Here is a 19,951-nt window from a genome sequence, read left to right as displayed (position 1 = left end):
GATTAATACTATGTTATGACTATTTACATATGTAAAACACAATATGTAATACAGATGCAACAAGGGCCAGTTTTAAACCAATTCGTTTTTAAACATATTCGTTTAGAATGGGCCCCACTCACAGAGAGGGTCCCATGCCCACATTCAATTGGAGGGTGCTAAGATGAACTTTTAGTATATCATTGTGGCTAATGGTGGAGCCACAAGCCTTCAATGCTTTTTGGTTGGGATTGGCATATTACACAAAGCATAAAACATCAATCTTCAGCTTTTGTAGAGTACAGGCTCCATTGACAATTGGGCCCCACTCTTCCTAGCACCAGCCCTGGGTACAACAACTTTCTGGACGCTGATACTCCAGAACCCCCTCATGATCCACACTAATTTACAATCAGGAACTTCAGATTCCTGTGGCTGCCAGACTAACTTATTGGTACCTTGTACGGTACAGTATTAATAATCTTATATCATTTATACTAATGTACAGGTCCCAGTATTTCATTTAATTATCTAACGAAATTTAATACTTGTTTATTCAGAGGTGACCACCCCTGGTTTGTAAAAATCAGTAGGATATAACAAGATATATAATTAATATTTGAATTATGTTTGTCTTAAATGAGAACACAATATGCAATTGAGAACAATATCATAAAGATTATCGTAAATGTTCAAAAGTCAAATATATACAAATTGATCTTCAGGATTTGAATGCAACACACAGACATACAACCAAAAGATGACACAGTAATAAAGCTTACTTGTTCCAACTTCCTTGCAACCCATTCCTTGATTTTGACAGCTTTTTCCTCTACCAATTTTGCGTCATGTTGTCTTTGTTTTTTCTGAAGATAAAAGAGTGAACAAATCACAAAACTAAAAAATACAAATTAAAAAAAAACAATCAACTTATTGATTTTATATCCATTTTGGAATTTTCATGTGGTGGAACCTGAGAAAAACACCTCCTTAGGTAGTTTTGGACTGATCATAACTCTTGAGTTGAATTTAGTAGAAAGAAATTATGAAATAAGTTAATCACAGAAGATGGCTGACATTATGAAGGGCATCCAGCCCTAAAAACTATACCAAGCAGAACTCACTGGTGCTGGTACCATGTAAAAGGCACCCAGTCCACACTGTAAAGTGGTTGGCATTCGGAAGGGCATTCAACCATAAAAACCATGCCAAAATAGACTGTGGAGGTTGGTGCAGTCCTCTGGCATGCCAGCTCCTGTCAAACCGTCCAACCCATGCCAACGTGGAAGATGGATGTTAAATGATGATGGCAATGATGACGATGACGATGATAATGTCTATCATATAAGGTGACTCCTGATTGTTTTTGCTTAATTAACAGAATAAGAAGATGTATTAACATAATCTTAATTTTCACAGCTAAGGGTTTTAAATAATTTGTGTGAGTATGTGTATGTGTTTCATGAATTGAAAATATACACCAGTGGGCTTCTGTTTTAGACAAGTTCAGTGGAAAAGCTGTTGTTACCCTAGACATTAGTAAAACCATCAACTACTAGCATGCAAATCTCCTTCCAAAACTTTTTTTCCTGTGAGTTCCAACTGTCTTCATCTCTTGGATTGGTAGCATTGAATGGGATCTCACCATCATGTCATGTACTGACAGAATTACTTATGTCCCATTCTCAACCAAATTTAATATTTCCTCCATATGGCTTCTGTCGCATCCAATGGCAAAAAATCATGCCACATTAATGAGATGTGTGGAACTTCAAACCAATCCAGGAGGGCAGTAAAACTAAATATGAACTAGCTTGGATCATGATGACCTGTCTAAGTTAAACCAGTAAAGAAAATGAATGCCTGACTATATATATTTTCACACACACATACACACACACACACACACATTAAGTATTAGCAACAGAAGCAGTTTTTGTAACAAATATTAAGTAGCGCATCCAGTTTAACTTGGATGTGCTGTTTATAATGCCTCAGGCTTCTGTAAGAGTTGTTTAAGAGTTATTCAGGATATTCACCACAGTTTAAACCATTACAGACAGCACATCCAAGTTTGGTTGGATGTGATAAGTAATATATATATATATATATAACATCCACCTTCCATGCTGACATGGGTGGGATGGTTTGACTGGAGCAGGCCAAGCAGAAATCTACACCAAACTTCTGTAACTGTTTTGGTGGGATTTTTACAGCTGCATGCCCTTCCTAATGCCAACCATGCGGTAGAGAAGACCTAGTGCTTTTTACATGGCACAAGCACAGACGAGGTCAGTTTTGGCAAGGTTTTGTGGTGAGGCAAATCGTTGCTAAACCCTAAATTACTTAGTATATATATATATATATATATATATATATATATATATATATATATATATATATATATATATCAGTTAATGTGGTGAGCTGGCAGGATCATTAGCATGCCTGGCAATATGCTTAGTGGTATTTCATTCTGAGTTCAAATTGCACCAAGGTCAACTTTACCTTTCATCCTTTCAGGGTCGATAAAATAAGTACCAGTTGAGCACTGTGGTGGATGCAATTGACTTAACCTATCCCCAAAAATGCTGGCCTTATGCCAAAATTTGAAACTAATACACATACACACACATATATATAGTCCACACAGTAAAGTGCTTGGTGTTCAGAAGGGCAGCCAGCTGTAAAAACCTTGCCAAAACTGACCTCGCCTGTGCTTGTGCCATGTAAAAAGCACTAGGTCCACTCTACCGCATGGTTGGCATTAGGAAGGGCATGCAGCTGTAAAAATCCCACCAAAACAGTTACAGAAGTTTGGTGTAGATTTCTGCTTGGCCTGCTCCAGTCAAACCATCCCACCCATGCCAGCATGGAAGGCGGATGTTAAATGAGGAGGATGATGATAATGATATATCAAGTGAATGGTTTATTCTTCATTATTATGGGCAGAGAAAGGGGGAGGGACACTCTGATCTAGTCATACACTGACATACATTAGTGGTTGCAAGAGATGAGTTAAGACTCTTTCTCTCCCTTTGTTATGGCACTCCACCACCATAAAGACTATGTCTAATCATGTTTGACCATTCTAACATTGAGAACCTAGAAGTTTGTTATGAAGTGTCCCATAGGATACCAGCAGAAGTAACTTAAGAAAATTAACCAACGTGAAGAGTATAAGATAGAAGGAAAGTGATGCACAACAAATACAACAGTCCATCTAACACAATAATGTGCTAAAATGACAAAAGTGATGAGGGGCAAATGGTTCATAATGGTGGTAGTTAATGTGGTGGTTTGGTGTTAGCAGTGCAGGCAATGGTGAATTTGGTAAAGCTATGAGAGGAGAGTCTCATAGAAATCACAGGCAAGTAAAACTAATCTGTTATATGGTAGTAAAGAACTGCTACCATTTCAAAAATGGTTGAGAAGCATTCTCTCTTAAGATTGTGTCAGACATAGTGCATAAGATATCACATTTTATTGTAATTGTTCCAAGAGACCATAAGGTTCTTTGAACTTTTCTTTTTATGAGGAGCGGGTAAAAACCTAGCTAGACCAAAGTATGAGGAAGTAATGTGACAAACTGATAAAAAAGATTGGTTTTCAAAGAGAGGACCCCTGTCTTACAAACACGCATATGGATACAGATGCATATGTACACATAAACACACATATGTACATACACATACATGTTGCTGGAATTAAATAATTGTCAAACTATTTAATAACAGATAACCTATTGACGGCCATTCTTGGTTTTGGCATTCTTGAAGTACATTTATGTATATTTATGAGTCATTTCATTCAATGATAAATCTTGATGTTATAGAGGATGAATAAATATATATATATAAAAAAAAAGATGAAAGATAGAGAAGAAATGGTAAAGAGAACAAGCTGAGGAAATTAAAACAAAAAAGCAATTTCAGCAGAAAAAAAAAACTAAAACAAGAAAATACAAACAAAAATAAAAAATGAAATTGTAAATGTAAAACCAATAAGAGGAAAACAAAAAGGGGAAAAAAAAATGGTGAGTAGATTAATAATTGGCATATTTGCAGAGTCATCAAATATTCATTGTTATAGATACGGCACAATTATTTCTGCAACTCTGGTCTGGAAAGTTCTACATGTAATTCTAGAAATCCTATATGGAATTCTGGTTGTTAATTGGAAAATATCTTCATATGAAATATTGGCAGAGATGTATGGCGGCTATATTTTCTGTAGAAGGAAGAATGGTAGAATGGATTACAAGAAAGGGGAAGAAGACATCGATGATGAGGTCCATAACAATAGTGATGATGACCATGATGATGATGGGATTGATGATGACAGAGAAAGAAACAGAGAAGGGGGCAGAGAAAGAGGTGAAGGATGTTTATGCCATATCTTTTCTCTTTCATCTTATACTTGTTTCAGTCACTGGACTGTGGCAATGCTGGAGCACCTTTGGAAGGTTTTTACTTGAATAAATCCTCCATCCCTGTCCTTATTTCTTAAGCCTGGTACTTAAAAAGACAAGACAAGGTTAAGCCCTTATGTGGGCAATTCTGCAAAGAGGTTGACATGCAAGACATAACAAGCTGACTTATACTGTAGAGCATAAGTACGTTCATTAGACCAAATTTCTTGGGGTCAGGAGCCCACTGGGTGTGGCAGGAGAGTAGGTCTCTGGTAGATTAGATTTAGCTTTACAAAAGAAGCTAAGCTAATGGTTATTAAGCGAGCTGGCAGAAACGTTAGCACGCCGGGCGAAATGCTTAACGGTGTTTCGTCTGCGTTACGTTGTGAGTTCAAATGCCACTGAGGTCGACTTTGCCTTTCATCCTTTCGGGGTCGATAAATTAAGTACCAGTTACGCACTGGGGTCGATGTAATCGACTTAATACCTATGTCTGTCCTTGTTTGTCCCCTCTGTGTTTAGCCCCTTGTGGGTAATAAAGAAATGTGTTATTAAGGAGAAGGTGAATTCTGGAACATGAAATTATTAATCAGACTCCATTGCTTCTGTACAGTTGGAACAGAATGTTCTAGGATGATGGTTGATGGGCTCAGAGGATGGAATTATTTTTCTTGGAATGAGACACACTCTGGAATGTTTCAAAGGATCAGGGCAGACAGACAGAAGGGATGGAGAGAGAGATAGACAGAGACAGAGACAGAGAGACAGACAGAGAGAAATGAAGATCTTTACAAGTATAAAGACTGGTACTAAGGTACATAGTTTGATTGTAATGGAAGGGCCATTATCAAGGCTGGTAGCCTTATTGGTTTGAAGTAAGCAAAAGTTTTCTAGTTTAGTATGCATGCTTACATGGCGGATAATGCATCGGAGAGGAATAGTTTTGGGAGGAGATTTACATACTGTAAAATTGACTGTAAAGTAGGTAGAAAATGCAGAATCTTTCTCTGCAAGAGTAAGGATAAAAAAGGTAAAGACTGCCCCCACTCCTGGCCCTTTATCATGAATGACCATGGGATTGCACCTAGAAAGTTACCCTCCAAGACACAAGTCTGGGTAAGTTTGCTTATAGAAGACCAGCAGTTGCCCATGCATACCAGCCTCCCAGGCATAAATAATGGTCATTACATATTTTTTTAATGACTGTTATTTATGCTTTGTGTTGTATATTACTCTGTGTAAAAACCAATATAACTGGAACACCACCAGGGACTTACACTGTAGAATGGTGATGAACTATAACCTTGGACCCTGCCACAAGAACATGCAGAATTCTTTACAAATTTAAGCAATATTGTTAGCCTGGTGTACTAACAGAGAGCCTATAAAGTATTTTTCCCAGATTGATAATCCCTCGCTAATAACTCTGTTTGATATACATACATATATATAATATATATGTGTGTGTGTGTGTGTGTGTGTGTATGTATGTATGTATGTATGTATGTATGTATATAGACCCAGGAAAACCTGAGATGAGGTAGTGAAGCATGACCTTCAAACATTAGGCCTCACTGAGGCAATGACTAGTGACCGAAACCTTTGGAAATATGCAGTGCATGAGAAGACCCGGCAAGCCAAGTAAGACCATAACCTGTGGCCTATGCCAGGAGTGTAACCAGCCCACTTATGCCACCCATGCCAGTGGAGCACTAAGAGCACCATCCAAGCGTGATCGCTGCCAGAGCAGCTAACTGGCTTCCGTGCTGGTGGCACGTAAAAAGCACCATTCAAACGTGATCGTTACCAGCGTCGCCTTACTGGCACATCAAAAACATTCGAGTGAGGTTGTTGCCAGTGCTGCTGGACTGGCTCCTGTGTAGGTGGCATGTAAAAAACATCACTTCAGTGTGGCCACTGCCAGTAGCGCCTTACTGGCTCTCATGCCGGTGGCACGTTAAAGCACCCACTACACTCTCGGAGTGGTTGGTGTTAGGAAGGGCATCCAGCTGTAGAAACTCAGCCAGATCAGACTGGAGCCTGATGCAGCCATCTGGTTCACCAGTCTACAGTCAAATTGTCCAACCCATGCTAGCATGGAAAGTAGACGTTAAATGATGATGATGATGATGTATGTATGAATATGTGTATATATATACATATATATATGATTGTGAATGCAACATAATCTATAAGTTTCAAGATAACATGGTACACATCTTTTTTAAAAGATTGTCTATTATTTATAGCTTATCTGCTTCAATATCCAATGTTCCAAAAAAAAAATTATATACACATATACACATATATTATTGATTTCAAATTTTGACACAAGGCCAGCAATTTTGGAGGAGGAAGTAAGTTGATTACATTGAACTCAGTGCTCAACTGGTACATATTTTATTGACCCCGAAAGGATGAGAAGCAGTCAGCCTCAACAGTATTTGGAGTTAGATCATAGAGATGGACAAAATGTCACTAAGCATCTTGCCTGGCATGATAATGATTCTGCCAGCTTGCTTCCTTACACACACACACACACACACACACACACACACACACACACACACACACACACACACACACACACACACACACACACACACACACATATATATATATATGAAAAAACAAGTCAAAATAGAAAATGCTAAAATAATTTTATAAAGAACATTTCAGTACCGGTTTCAGTCATTTTGAGACCTTTTCAACTGTAACAATTAAATAATTAAATTTAGAAAAATTAAAAGAAATGTTTTTTTAAAGGGATATTTGTATAGTGTTCAAATATAAGTGGCATTTTCCTTGTTTCTGCCTTGCCCTGTCTCTCTTGTTCACACTTATATATATATTATTGGAAATGCTTTTGGAATAGAGTGGAAGTGAGTTAGAATCAGTAAAGAAATAAGTCAACACAATCATTTTCTTTATAGCTTTGAGTAGTAAAATATAAAAATACACATATGTAAAAGAATAACAATAATAATGATATAAACAACTAAAATAATAATAATAATGACTAAAATAAAATACATAGCATTTTCAGTCTTTATTTGCTGCCTATGTTTCATTTCATTAAAGTGCTAGATCAATGGAAGGGAAACATAATGTAGTGTGAACCAAATAGTAAACGACTAATAGGTTCTTAATCTAATAAAGGTGAATATGGAAAATATTCTTGTAAAGAATATATGTTTCTTGTCTCTTTCTCACCTGTCAAATTCAAGAAAAGAATAAAAAGGAAAGGAACTGTACTTAAGACCAAAAGGTTCCCAATTAGAAATTCTTTTAGATTCTACATACCATTTTGGTAATTCCATTAATATGGGTAACTAGATGATTGTCAAATAGTTTTCCACACTTGCTTAATATTTAGCCAAGTTACAGTTATCCTAATTACTGATTTCTTTGCACAGTTCTTCCATTAATCATACATGGCATCTATAACTAGTTTTGCCATTATTTCTATTCCATTATGTTGACATTGTCTGCAAATTCTGAATTCAATCATTGAAAGTAAGGTTAAGAGTTATATTGATTCTCAAACTGAGAATAAATTTCTATTCATTTACGCGTTTCAGTCTTTGGATTGTGGCTCTGCTGGGGCACCATCTTTTCAAGGGTTTTTTAAACAGTTACATCAATCACAAGAACATAGTAGAACATTTAAATACTAAGAAACAGTAAAGAAGAGAGATGAGAATGGAAAAGAAAGAAAATGAAAAAACAAAATCAAAAGAAAAAAGGCGAGGGCTTAGGGTAAAAGCAGTGGAAGATGGAGGGGAAGTGGCAATGGGCCACACATCTCAGAACAAGTGGGGTGCTCAGCTATGCCTTGTGGTAATGACCATGATGACATTGCCACAGAGAATGGTCAGCAACATTTGCTAAAGTGACCACTCCACTTTGCGAGGTTCATTTCTCAATGGGCCAACATTACCCTATTTTGTGGAGGAAATTGGTAGCATGGGGTCCTAGTACACCTGACATCTTAAAGGCAATCGACACAAATTGGCCAAGCTCCTGTATTTATTGATTTTTCTCTACTCTGCATTATGGGCAGCAATAGCTGGGTTTGCAGCCAGTGCCGCAAGGATGGAGCCGGAGAATGTGTCACTGTACATCACATCCCTCACTAGAGATCTGTCTCACTCGAACGTGAAGAGGGTTATTCCATCAAGAACAAAGCTCAATCTAGTATTATTTCATTTGATTTAACATTTGTTTTGAATTGCTAAGTTTTCACTCTTTGACACGACACCAGTCTAACACAGGTAAAAATAAATGGTGACAGGGATGGACACACACACACACACACACACACACACACACACACACACAGGGCACACCAGGTATTTGTGTACAACCTTTAGCAGGCCATAAATAGAAGATAACCTAACATAATTATATGCAACATCCTCCACCTCTTCCTTTGCCCCCCCCCCCGTTTCCTTCTAAGTTCTGAGTTCTAATTTGCTTCTTTACCTTTCAGATACATTGGCTTCAAATTTTGGTACAAAACCAGCAATTTTAGAGAAGCTGGTAAGTCAATTGCATTGAATCCCATTGTTCAATTGGTACTTATTTTATTGAGCTCGAAAGGAGGAAAAGCAAAGTAGACCTTTAGCAGAGTTTGAACTCAGAATGTAAAGTCAGAAGAAATGCTGCTAAGCATTTTGTCCAATGCAATATTAATTCTACCAGCTTGCTGCCTTTTTTCTTTTAGATATATTGACATCATTAACTTGGCAAGTTCCATCCTGACATAGGAAATGCAAAGAAAAGCCATGCTTTTGGCTCTAGCAATGTCTTGAACATGTCTAGATCGTTCATCTTCAGGGTTGTAAAAGAGATAGAAGTTTCTGGTGATGATGTTGTATCAGTGACCAAGAGAAATAAACATTCTTAATGGTCAGATGTTACCAAGATAGCAGAGTTCTTCCAGGAAGTCCAAGACATCCTCAGTAATAGCTATCCCAGAGCAGATTAAGGTAGAACACAGAGACATCAGATATAAGTCTTTCACAAAGAGGAGAAAGTAGTAAGAACCAGGAGAAACTTGCGATCATGAGACACCCAACATCATATGATCTCCTTACTCTCTTAATTCGAACCTCTGGACCACTGTGTCTGAGGCTTTGTGAGTGAGGAGGGAGACAGACTGGCAAACCTATAGCACCAAGGCTTCATTGGGAGTGTGGGGACTGCCATTGTAGTTAGAGTTGCTAGCATGGGTAGGAGCTATATAAACTTGGTATGTAGTAATTGATAAATTTAGTTGCATGTGTGTGTCAGTTTTCTGAGAATATGATTTTCTATCTGTTTTGCCTTTTGTTACTGATTCACCCTACAAACATACACACACACACACACACACACACACACACACACACACACATGTGAAGGGTTTCTGTAAATCAAATTGCACTTACGGAATATTTCCAAAGCTGCTGCTTCAGTTAAACCTAGCACTGTGTGACTGTGAGACAAACTTCTTAACTACACACTATGCCAGCAACTATTGGCTATATTAGTACATTTTATATATACCATACATACATACATACATACATACATACATACATACATGCATGCATGCATGCATACATACATACATACATACATACATAAATACATACATACATACATACATACACACATATGCATACACACACACACACATCTTTTTAAATACACCTTCAGAAGGAATAAAAGCTGAGTTAATACAGATAAGAATTAAAAGTAAAAACACTTTGCTCCAAAGTCATCGTGATGTTTAGGCATTATTCTTTAAGCATAAGTGTGCGGGTTTTGTGAGAGACATTTTATTTGTTGCTTCCTTTATCTAGCTTTAGTGAGATATTCCAGTAGATCTCTTTATAAAAGATTATATTTTTATGAGCATAAATGAGTCTAATGGAAAATACTTATCTTCAAATTGCTTGTAGTATTAAGCAAGTTGATAAACATGCTACTACTTACTACCAGCACCACCTCAAACCAGCTATCTTTGATAGAATTCTTAACTGTTATGGCCTAGATTTCCTAAAAGTCTATCACTAAATATATTCCAGTCATACCAAAAGTGAGAGAATGTTTGGGTTCCAGAAGCAGTAGCTGATATGGGTAAGGTATATACATTGGCTGGTATATGAGTATGTGATGTAAGTGGACAAGAAGTACGGTGGGGGGGGGGGGGAGAATCAGTCCCCTGGTTCAGCATCACCATCTGGTCTTTGTGTAGCTTGAGTAGAATTCTGTAAAGTGGTAGACGTAATCAGCCACCTGTGGTTTAATATCACTGACTGGCCTTTGGGGACAAACAGAACCTGCAAGAAATTGGGTTATTTGAGGGAAAGACCAAATCTGAGTGCAAAGAGCAACTCCTTATCAAAATATATGCTGCATAGCTGGAGTGGTTCTAAGGCATCCAGTTTGTTATTTCTTTATTGCCCACAAGGGGCTAAACATAGAGGGGACAAACAAGGACAGACAAAGGAATTAAGTCGATTACCTCGACCCCAGTGCGTAACTGGTACTTTATTTAATAACCTCGAAAAGATGAAAAGCAAAGTCGACCTCGGCGGAATTTGAACTTAGAATGTAACGGCAGACGAAATACCTATTTCTTTACTACCCACAAGGGGATAAACACAGAAGGGACAAACAAGGACAGACAAACAGATTAAGTCGATTATATTGACCCCAGTGTGTAACTGGTACTTTATTTATCGACCCCGAAAGGATGAAAGGCAAAGTCGACCTCAGCGGAATTTGAACTCAGAACATAGTGGCAGACAAAATACCGCTAAGCATTTCACTCAGCATGCTAACGATTCTGCCAGCTCGCATTCAGTTTCGTGTAGAGGTTGTATGGATAATTGAATGGGGAAAAAGTGTGATATGAAATAGCAACTTGAAACCAATAACTATTCCTCGGAGATTATATATGAAAATGGTTTATAAATTTGTTTGCAGATAAAACTGGAATTATTGCCTTCTTTAAGACACCTTCACAAGATGGAATTCTCTAGAAACAGTTATTTTCCTGTATGTAAATACTAATAAGTTTCACTTTTTCTATTGATTATTAAACTACTAACACTCCCTGGGGTAAAAAAAAATCATTTTATATTTTTCTTCCTGACAGAATTTATTTCTATCAGTAATAAAATGTTTTAGTTCAAAAAATGTTTAATTAATAAGTCATAGGGTCTATGACACTGAACATTTCTAAAAAGAATGAAATAGTACTGAATATGATTACTACCAAATAGAAATTTTAAGAACTTTGCAATAAGTAAACACACACATACAAAAATAAGTGAATTCTTTATCTTTTTTCTTACAATTCCTTAATTTCAAATCCCACCAAACATTATGTAGAATGAATGATCTAACTGTAATTGTTAGCTGGAAACACATGATTGGAATGTGTGATACAGTGTGAGTCAAAAGAACCAAGACATTTTCTGGAAACATTAGTACTATTCAGCACCACTGGCATAAGTGATACTGTTGGAAAGTGCCAAAACTGCAGTGATTTTTCAGTCAACAGCTGATGAAGGGAATGTTCAGTATCTTCATTTTCTCAGTTCCTTGTCACAAATATTCAGTTTCATAAATTCAGTATTAATATTGATTATAAATTTTAGCACAAGACCAGCAAGTTCAGTCAATTACATCAACCCCAGTGTGCAACTGGTACTTCTTTATTGGCCCAGAAAAGATGAAAGGCACAGTCAACCTTGGTGGAATTTGAACTCAGAATGTAAGGACAGACAAAAGGCTGCTAAACATTTTAACTGGTGTGCTAATGATTCTGCCAGCTCGCCGCCTTAACATTAATATTAATATTGATATCAAATTTTGGCACAAGGCCAGAAGTTTCAGTGGGGAGGGGAAAGCAATTACATTGATCTCCAGAGCTCAACTGTTACTTATTCTATTGACCTCAAAATGATGAAAGGTGAAGTCAGCCTCAGTAGAATTTGAACACAGAACATAATGACAGACTAAATGCCAAAAGCATGCTGTCTTACAATTAATATTGATATTGACATGTAAATTTTTGGGTTATTAAATATACAATAACTGAAGTTTTGTGTTACACACTTTACTAATCAGTTTAAAAGAATGCACACCACTTTCCAAGAATATATAAAGTTGATGCTTAATGCCAAACTATGTTATAGTCATTCTTCACTTGGATAGAATGCCAGACTCGCCAGACTCATTCTCAGAAAATCTGATACTTATTCATGATAAGAGAATAGAATAATTTAAAATATTTTGTTGTTTAGTCCCAAAGAAGCTCTGACAAAGTAGACTATGTTCAAAGATATTCCATCCATGACAATTCCATCCTTCTCTCAGGCATCATATATCAAAGAATGTTGTCAGATGTGTCCATCTCCTTTAAAGATAGTTGGGATGTAGTTTGATTTGGCTGCAATAACTAGCAGTAACTTGCAGAATGTAGTGTTTTATTCCGAAGCACAAGGAAGTAATCAAAATAAACTGAGCACTAACAGTAGTGATCTCGTTATTAATATATCATTATTATTAATAGAGGTAATTTCTGGAATAAATTCCTTGTTTATGGGAATAGGTTGTATGTTTATTGCCATATCACACTTTACAACTATTCAAGTATATCTCTATAGGAATTATTTCTGGTGTTATTTATGATAGAAACTCACCATATAATCACACTTGTCACTCAGATTATATTTGCTGTAAGGCACAAAAACAGCTGTGTGGTAACAAAATTTGCTTTGCTATCATATGGTTTCAAGTTCAGTTCCATTGTGTGAGATTCGAGGCAAGTGCCTCAAGTTGACCAATGCTTTGTGAGTGAAATTTGCAGCTGGAAACTGGCCACAAGTCCTTCAAGTGTGTGTGTGTATATCATCCTCATCATCATCATCATTTTACACTTGCTTTTCCATGCTTCAAAGGATCACACAAAATTCGCTGAGATAAATTTGGTACATCTGGATGCTCTTCCAATTGCTGATTCTGACCTGTTCCTAAACAAGGCAATATATCCATATGGCCAGGTACACTCCTCTCAGAAGATTGGAAACAGGTAATCCCACCTGTATGATGATGATGATGCTCATTTGTGACAATTATGTGCTTTATGCATATACACTGTGATCCAAGATAATAGCCTATGATGATTTTTTAGATTTTCTGAATAACTATCCAAGGGATTTGAAGAAAATTTACATGATAGTACATACAGTACACTATTTTTGGTTTGTACACAAATTTTTTTAGTTTTTGTATTATTCAGCAATTTTCTTTTTCAGGTGAACAGGATTAATAGTCCTAATACTGATTTCAAAAGATGGGGCATAGAAAAGATCTTACAGTGTATGAGAGGAACCAGATTATAAAAGAAATAGGTAAAGGCAAGTTTACAGATGAAATGGCCAAGAAACTAGGTCATCATGTTAAAATAATTCATGAATATTTGCAAAATCCCAAGTGTTGGAATGAGCACAGTGATAAAGGCAAGTCTTGAACAGTCACAGCATGAGACATTTCCCATCTCAAACAATACTTGCCTAAAAATCCCAGATGTTCTAGTAAAGCTTTATTTGCAGACACTGGCATTGAAAATGTCTCCAAAACAACCAGAAATAAAGTAAATGGTAGCTTTGTGAAAGAGAAGAAACCTACATGCAAGCCTCTGTTGACTCCCAAACACAAAAAAGCTCAGTTAGAATGGGGTGGAATGTATATGAAGGCTGATGTCAAGCATATTTTATTCACTGACGGGTGCTGAGCCACACTAGATGGGCCTGATGGTTGGGCTAAGGGATGGATGTTTTATGACAACCCCACTCACATGCGTTTGCACCATCAACAAGGGGGAGGAAGAGTCATGTTTTGGGCTGGAATCATGGGAGGCAGGATGATTGGTCCATTTAAAGTATCAGGTGTGAAGATTAATGCTATCACATACTATAACTTTATTAGGGATGTCCTAACTGATGAGCACCCATCATCTGAGCTTAGCAAGGTTATTTTTATGCATGATAAGGCCCCACCACATGCTGCTAAGAGAACCGAAGAGGTCCTCTTCTCATTGGGATTCAAAGAAGAAACTTTAATGAAGTGGCCAGCCTGTTCTTCAGATGTGAATCCCATTGAGAACCTCGGGAGCATTGTCAAACGTGGGATCTACCAGAATGGCAAGCAGAACACATCTAAGGAAACACTTTGGAAGGCAATACAAAACTCTGTTAAAGCAGTCCTACCCTCTACTATCAAACACTGACTGAATCCACTAACAACCACATTTTTGCAGTCATCAAACAAACTGCTTCATACACCAAATCATAGAGCCAAAGCTTCTGTGAATATGTTATTTATGTATTTTGTTGTTCAATGGTACATTTGTGTCATATGAGATATTCAAAATAATTGTTCTTGAAATAGTTAGTATTTCTATCCTTTTAGTGATCAAAACTGTACATTCTTATACCAGGACTATTATCATGGTACACCTGATAAACAAGTATGCTAAATAATATAACAACTAAGAGAAGCTACATACGATAAATTTTGTATACAAACCAAAAATAGTGTACTGTTCTATCAAGTAAATTTTTGTTAAAAATCTTTAAAATCATCATGGACTATTATCTCGGTTCACAGTGTATCATCATCATCATCATCATCATCATCATCATTTAACGTCCGCTTTCCATGCTAGCATGGGTTGGACGGTTCAACTGGGGTCTGGGGAGCCCGAAAGCTGCACCAGTCCAGTCAGATCTGGCAGTGTTTCTACAGCTGGATGCCCTTCCTAACGCCAACCACTCCGAGAGTGTAGTGGGTGATTTTATGTGCCACCGACACAGGTGCCAGACGAGGCTGGCAGACGGCCACGCTCGGATGGTGTTTTTTATGTGCCACCGACACAGGTGCCAGATGAGGCTGGCAAACGGCCACGATCGGATGGTGCTTGTTACGTGCCCACAGCACGGAGGCCAGTCGATGCGGTACTGGCTACGGCCACGTTCGGATGGTTTTCTTATGTGCCACGTGCCACCGGCACTGGTACCACATATATTTATACACACACACACACACACACACACACATGTATACAAACACACACACATATACATACACACACACATACACACATATTTATATAGACAGACAGACAGATAGATAGATAGATACACACATGCACACATACACACACACATGTGCATGTGTGTGTGTGTGTGTATGCATGTGCATGCATCAGTGTTTATTTCTGCTTGACTTTCCACTAATACTGCCTTGGTAACAGAGATGTTAAATTTGTGTCTCTCATAAAAATACGTTTAACTTAATGTTTTTGTTGGTTTTGACAATTGGTAAAAATAGGTAAGGGTCGGTGACCGAAAGTCATAGAATACTACCTCAATAAATCATGTCCAACCCATGCCAGCTTCAAAAATATGGGCATGAAAATAAAGATGATGATGATAACACACATATCTACACATATGCATCACGCTTCTCAGCCAGAATACATTTACATGTAAGGCGGCGAGATGGCAGAAACGTTAGTGCACCAGACAGGTGCAGGAGTGGCTGTGTGGTAAGTAGCTTGCTAACCAACCACATGGTTCCGGGTTCAGTCCCACTGCGTGGCATCTTGGGCAAGTGTCTTCTGCTATAGCCCCGGGCCAACCAATGCCTTGTGAGTGGATTTGGTAGATGGAAACTGAAAGAAGCCTGTCGTATATATGTATATATATATATAAGTGTGTGTGTGTATATGTTTGTGTGTCTGTGTTTGTCCCCCTAGCATTGCAAACAACTGATGCTGGTGTGTTTACATCCCCATCACTTAGCGGTTCGGCAAAAGAGACTGATAGAATAAGTACTGGGCTTATAAAGAATAAGTCCCGGGGTCGATTTGCTCGACTAAAAGCAGTGCTCCAGCATGGCCGCAGTCAAATGACTGAAACAAGTAAAAGAGTAAAAGAGAGAGACAAAAAAACTAGCGGTATTTCATCTGTCTTTACATTCTGAGTTCAAATTCTGCCAAGGTTGACTTTGCCTTTCATCCTTTCAGGGTCAAAAAATTAAGTAACAGTTGCATACTGGGGTCGATCTAATCGACTGGCCCACTCCCCAAAGATTTTGGGCCTTGTGTCGGGAGTAGAAAAGAATATATTTACATGTACCTACACATATCTTAAAGGACCCCCTTCGGTCAAGAATGACCATGGGATTGCATCTAAAAAGTTCCCCTCCAAGGTACAAGTCTGGGCAAGATTGTTTATGGAAGATCAGCAGTTGCCCAAGCACACCACCCTCCCCTTTCTATACCACCAATGTTATCCAAGGGAAAGACAAAGGACAATACAGCTTGGCACCAGTGATGTCACAATTCATTTCTACAGCTGAGTGAACTGGAACAATGTAAAGTAAAGTGTCTTGCTCAAGAACACAACATACAGCCTGGTCCAGGAATTGAACTCACTACCTTACGCTCTAGAAATGCCATTCTTCAAGTAATCAACTCTTACCTGTTCTGATAATTGCTTCTCCAGACTATCAATATGTTTCTCTTTTCTCTCCAAAACATTTTCCAGTTCTAGAACTCTGTTATTTAAATCCTGTGGCTGCCAATTGATGGCTGCCAAACGTTGTTCCATTAGATTTAACTGTAAATAAAGAGAAAAAAACGAATGAAGAATTCTATAAAGAAAGAAAGCAGAGAAAGTAATGGCTTAATGTAACAGGACAAAACTTATTTGCTGTAAATCTTGTAATAAACAATTTCATGTTTTAATTGTGACAATCTGAAACGAATATACATCTTTTACCATGTCTATTGACATGGAATTGGTCATTTTCCAAAATATTTCAAAAGGTGGCTAGACATTTATGTCAGTCTGTGAAGATCTAAAATTTTCTTAACAAAATTGGAATCTAAAAGAACATATGAATTATAAGTAGCATGAGTGTTGTAAACATTGAATACACATGTTCTTAACTTGTTTGCCAGTAGTCTGCAATTTACCCGGTTGGAGATGACTCTTTCAAAGTGCCGGGTGTTAAAACACCTGAAAGTCATAGTCATTAACAGGTGAGACAACTCACCCCAAATCACCCGAAATACTGGATAGGATTTAGAGCGAGTTGCCTCACTTGTCTATGACTTTCAGTTGTTTTAATGCCCGGTGCTTTGATGGAGTTATTTCCACCATGCAAAAACACAGCCTACCATCGAATGAGAGAAGCACATACACTGAGTATGTGTGTTCAATAATGTTTAAACCTAAACGCTACAATGCAGTTAACTATTCAAGCTAATTAGGCCCATGTTGATGTGTGATGACTTGTGTACCTTAATGATCCTGAGATCTATGCCAGCAGAGTGCAAGCACTTGATAGGGCTTTGTATGCTGGACAGGTCAAAGGACAGAAGCCAGGCTAAAATGGACCACATCTTCCTGGCAGTAGAAATGTGTTTGCATAGGGCCTACACCTATATCTAGAAAGAAACAAAGTTATAGAAGCACTGCTGACCATTCAAAACCAACAAAACCTGGATGAGGAAGAAAAGTCATCAATGGCATTTAGGGAGCAAAAGGCTTAAGGTCGTTCGTGCAGATGGTAGCTTGACTTGCTAGTAACAACAGCCAATGCCTCTCAAATAACTACTTCATGGAGGCAATGACAGATGACTGAGACCTTTGGCAATATGCTGTGCTTCAGAAGAAGACCCATCAAACAAAGTGAAATCATAGTTGTGACAAATACTGGTGTCGAGCAACTGGTACCCATGCCAGTGGCATGTAAAAGCACCTATTACACTCCATGGAGTTATTAGTGTTAAGATAGGAATCCAGCAATCGGCATTGCCCTCATTATTATCATATCGTCTATCATTTCATCTCATTATGTCCTTGTCCAGCCCACAGCTTCCTTTCTTTATAAGGCCTTTATGGCCAATTTAATGAATAAAAAAAGGGCATCCAGCCATAGAAACCATGTCAAATCAGACAGGAGCATGGTGCAGCCCTCAGCTTACCAACCCATGCCAGCATGGACAATGGACGTTAAATGATAATGATAATGATGATGATGAACTACCTATTATAAAAAAAACAAAAAAAGATGGAATGGTCACAGCTGGATTTTCTTTAATCATAGCTCTGTTTGACCAAAGCTAACTTAGAGTTAAACAACAATAACATGAGATATGCAGGAAGATCTGTTTTCTCATGACTGCTGATCTACCATGCATGTAGTGCACCAACTAAGTAAGTAGAGGCAGATATCTTATTGAAAGATACTTGACAAAGGAAATTCATAAAAAACTTGATGGTTTTCACAAAAATTATCTATGTTCTGGCTGGAATTACTCCAATGAAGTAGAGTCATTAGCCAATAATGGTTTTTGTTGGTGTAAAGCATCATGCCAATCCTCATCAATCAGGCCTATGGTTAAAAGCATTCTCAATGTGAATATCCCATAGTTTTCCTATGGGATGTGTGATGACTTGTGTACCTTAATGATCCTGAGATCTATGCCAGCAGAGTGCAAGCACTTGATAGGGCTTCGTATGCTGGACAGGTCAAAGGACAGAAGCCAGGCTAAAATGGACCACATCTTCCTGGTAGTAGAAATGTGTTGGCATAGGGCCTACACCACTTTGTACCATACTGTCTAATGTATCTTTCTTTCCTAAGACTTGTGGGGAACTTGGCTCCCACATCTAGCAAGTCAAGTAAATGCATAAATGTGCCCTGTTGTTGTTGGTCTGTAACACCAGGGCATATTGATCTAATAGTCAGTAATCCCTTCACCTATATATTTATATATATATATATATATAAATATATATATATATATATAAATATATATATATATATATTATCTTTCATTTTAATATGTTACTTAGGCATTGCAAGACTAATAACCAGATGTATAACTCAATACACATATGCTTCAGAATGAAGCATTAGTCAAGTACAGAATGGTAATAATAAAATGAGATGACAAAGGAATAAATGATTATCTGATGAACTTGCATTAGCTTACAGCTGTTTCTGCTATATCTTCTTTGCTGGTAGTGGTGGTGTTGTTGTTGTTGTTGTTTAGCCCCAGGTCAGTACTGATTGAGCAGACCAACATTCTAAAGGTATTCCCACTATAACCATAGCATCCTTTTATTGATGTATAAAAAACCCTCTCGGTCATGAATGACCATGGGATTGCACCGAGAAATTTCCCCTCTGAGGCACAAGTCCGGGCAAGGTTGTTTATGGAAGACCAGCAGTCGCCCATGCATACCAGCTTCCCCCACTCCATGCAAACAATGTTATCTAAGGGAAAGACAAAGGCTGATACAGCTTGACACCTGTGACGTTGCAACTCATTTCTACAGCTGAGTGAACTGCAGCAATGTGAAATAAAGTTCTTGCTCAAGAACACAACACACAGCCATGTCCAGAAATCAAACTCACTCTCTCATGATAGTGAACCCGACACTCTAACCACTGAACCATGCGTCTTCATTATTGATATAT

At 37.8% G+C, this 19,951-nt stretch overlaps 1 protein-coding gene across 8 annotated transcripts in view; it reads right to left on the bottom strand.

Annotated features, from left to right (window-relative positions):
* LOC115212914 (pleckstrin homology domain-containing family H member 2) overlaps positions 1 to 19,951 on the bottom strand; it is a 1,355,391-nt gene that overhangs the window by 390,131 nt on the left and 945,309 nt on the right. For 7 of the 8 annotated variants that reach the window (XM_036504153.1, XM_036504154.1, XM_036504155.1 and 4 more), the window contains 2 exons: positions 16,933 to 17,076; positions 762 to 845 (listed from right to left, as the gene is read on the bottom strand). In XM_036504153.1, coding sequence (XP_036360046.1) covers positions 762 to 845; positions 16,933 to 17,076 — 228 coding nt within the window. The remainder of the gene's footprint in view (positions 1 to 761; positions 846 to 16,932; positions 17,077 to 19,951) is intronic. The other variant, XM_036504157.1, reaches the window with a different exon arrangement.

The sequence above is a fragment of the Octopus sinensis genome, linkage group LG6 (genome assembly GCF_006345805.1).
Source record: "Octopus sinensis linkage group LG6, ASM634580v1, whole genome shotgun sequence".
Lineage (NCBI taxonomy): Eukaryota > Metazoa > Mollusca > Cephalopoda > Octopoda > Octopodidae > Octopus > Octopus sinensis.
This window is presented reverse-complemented; position numbering and strand designations above follow the sequence as displayed.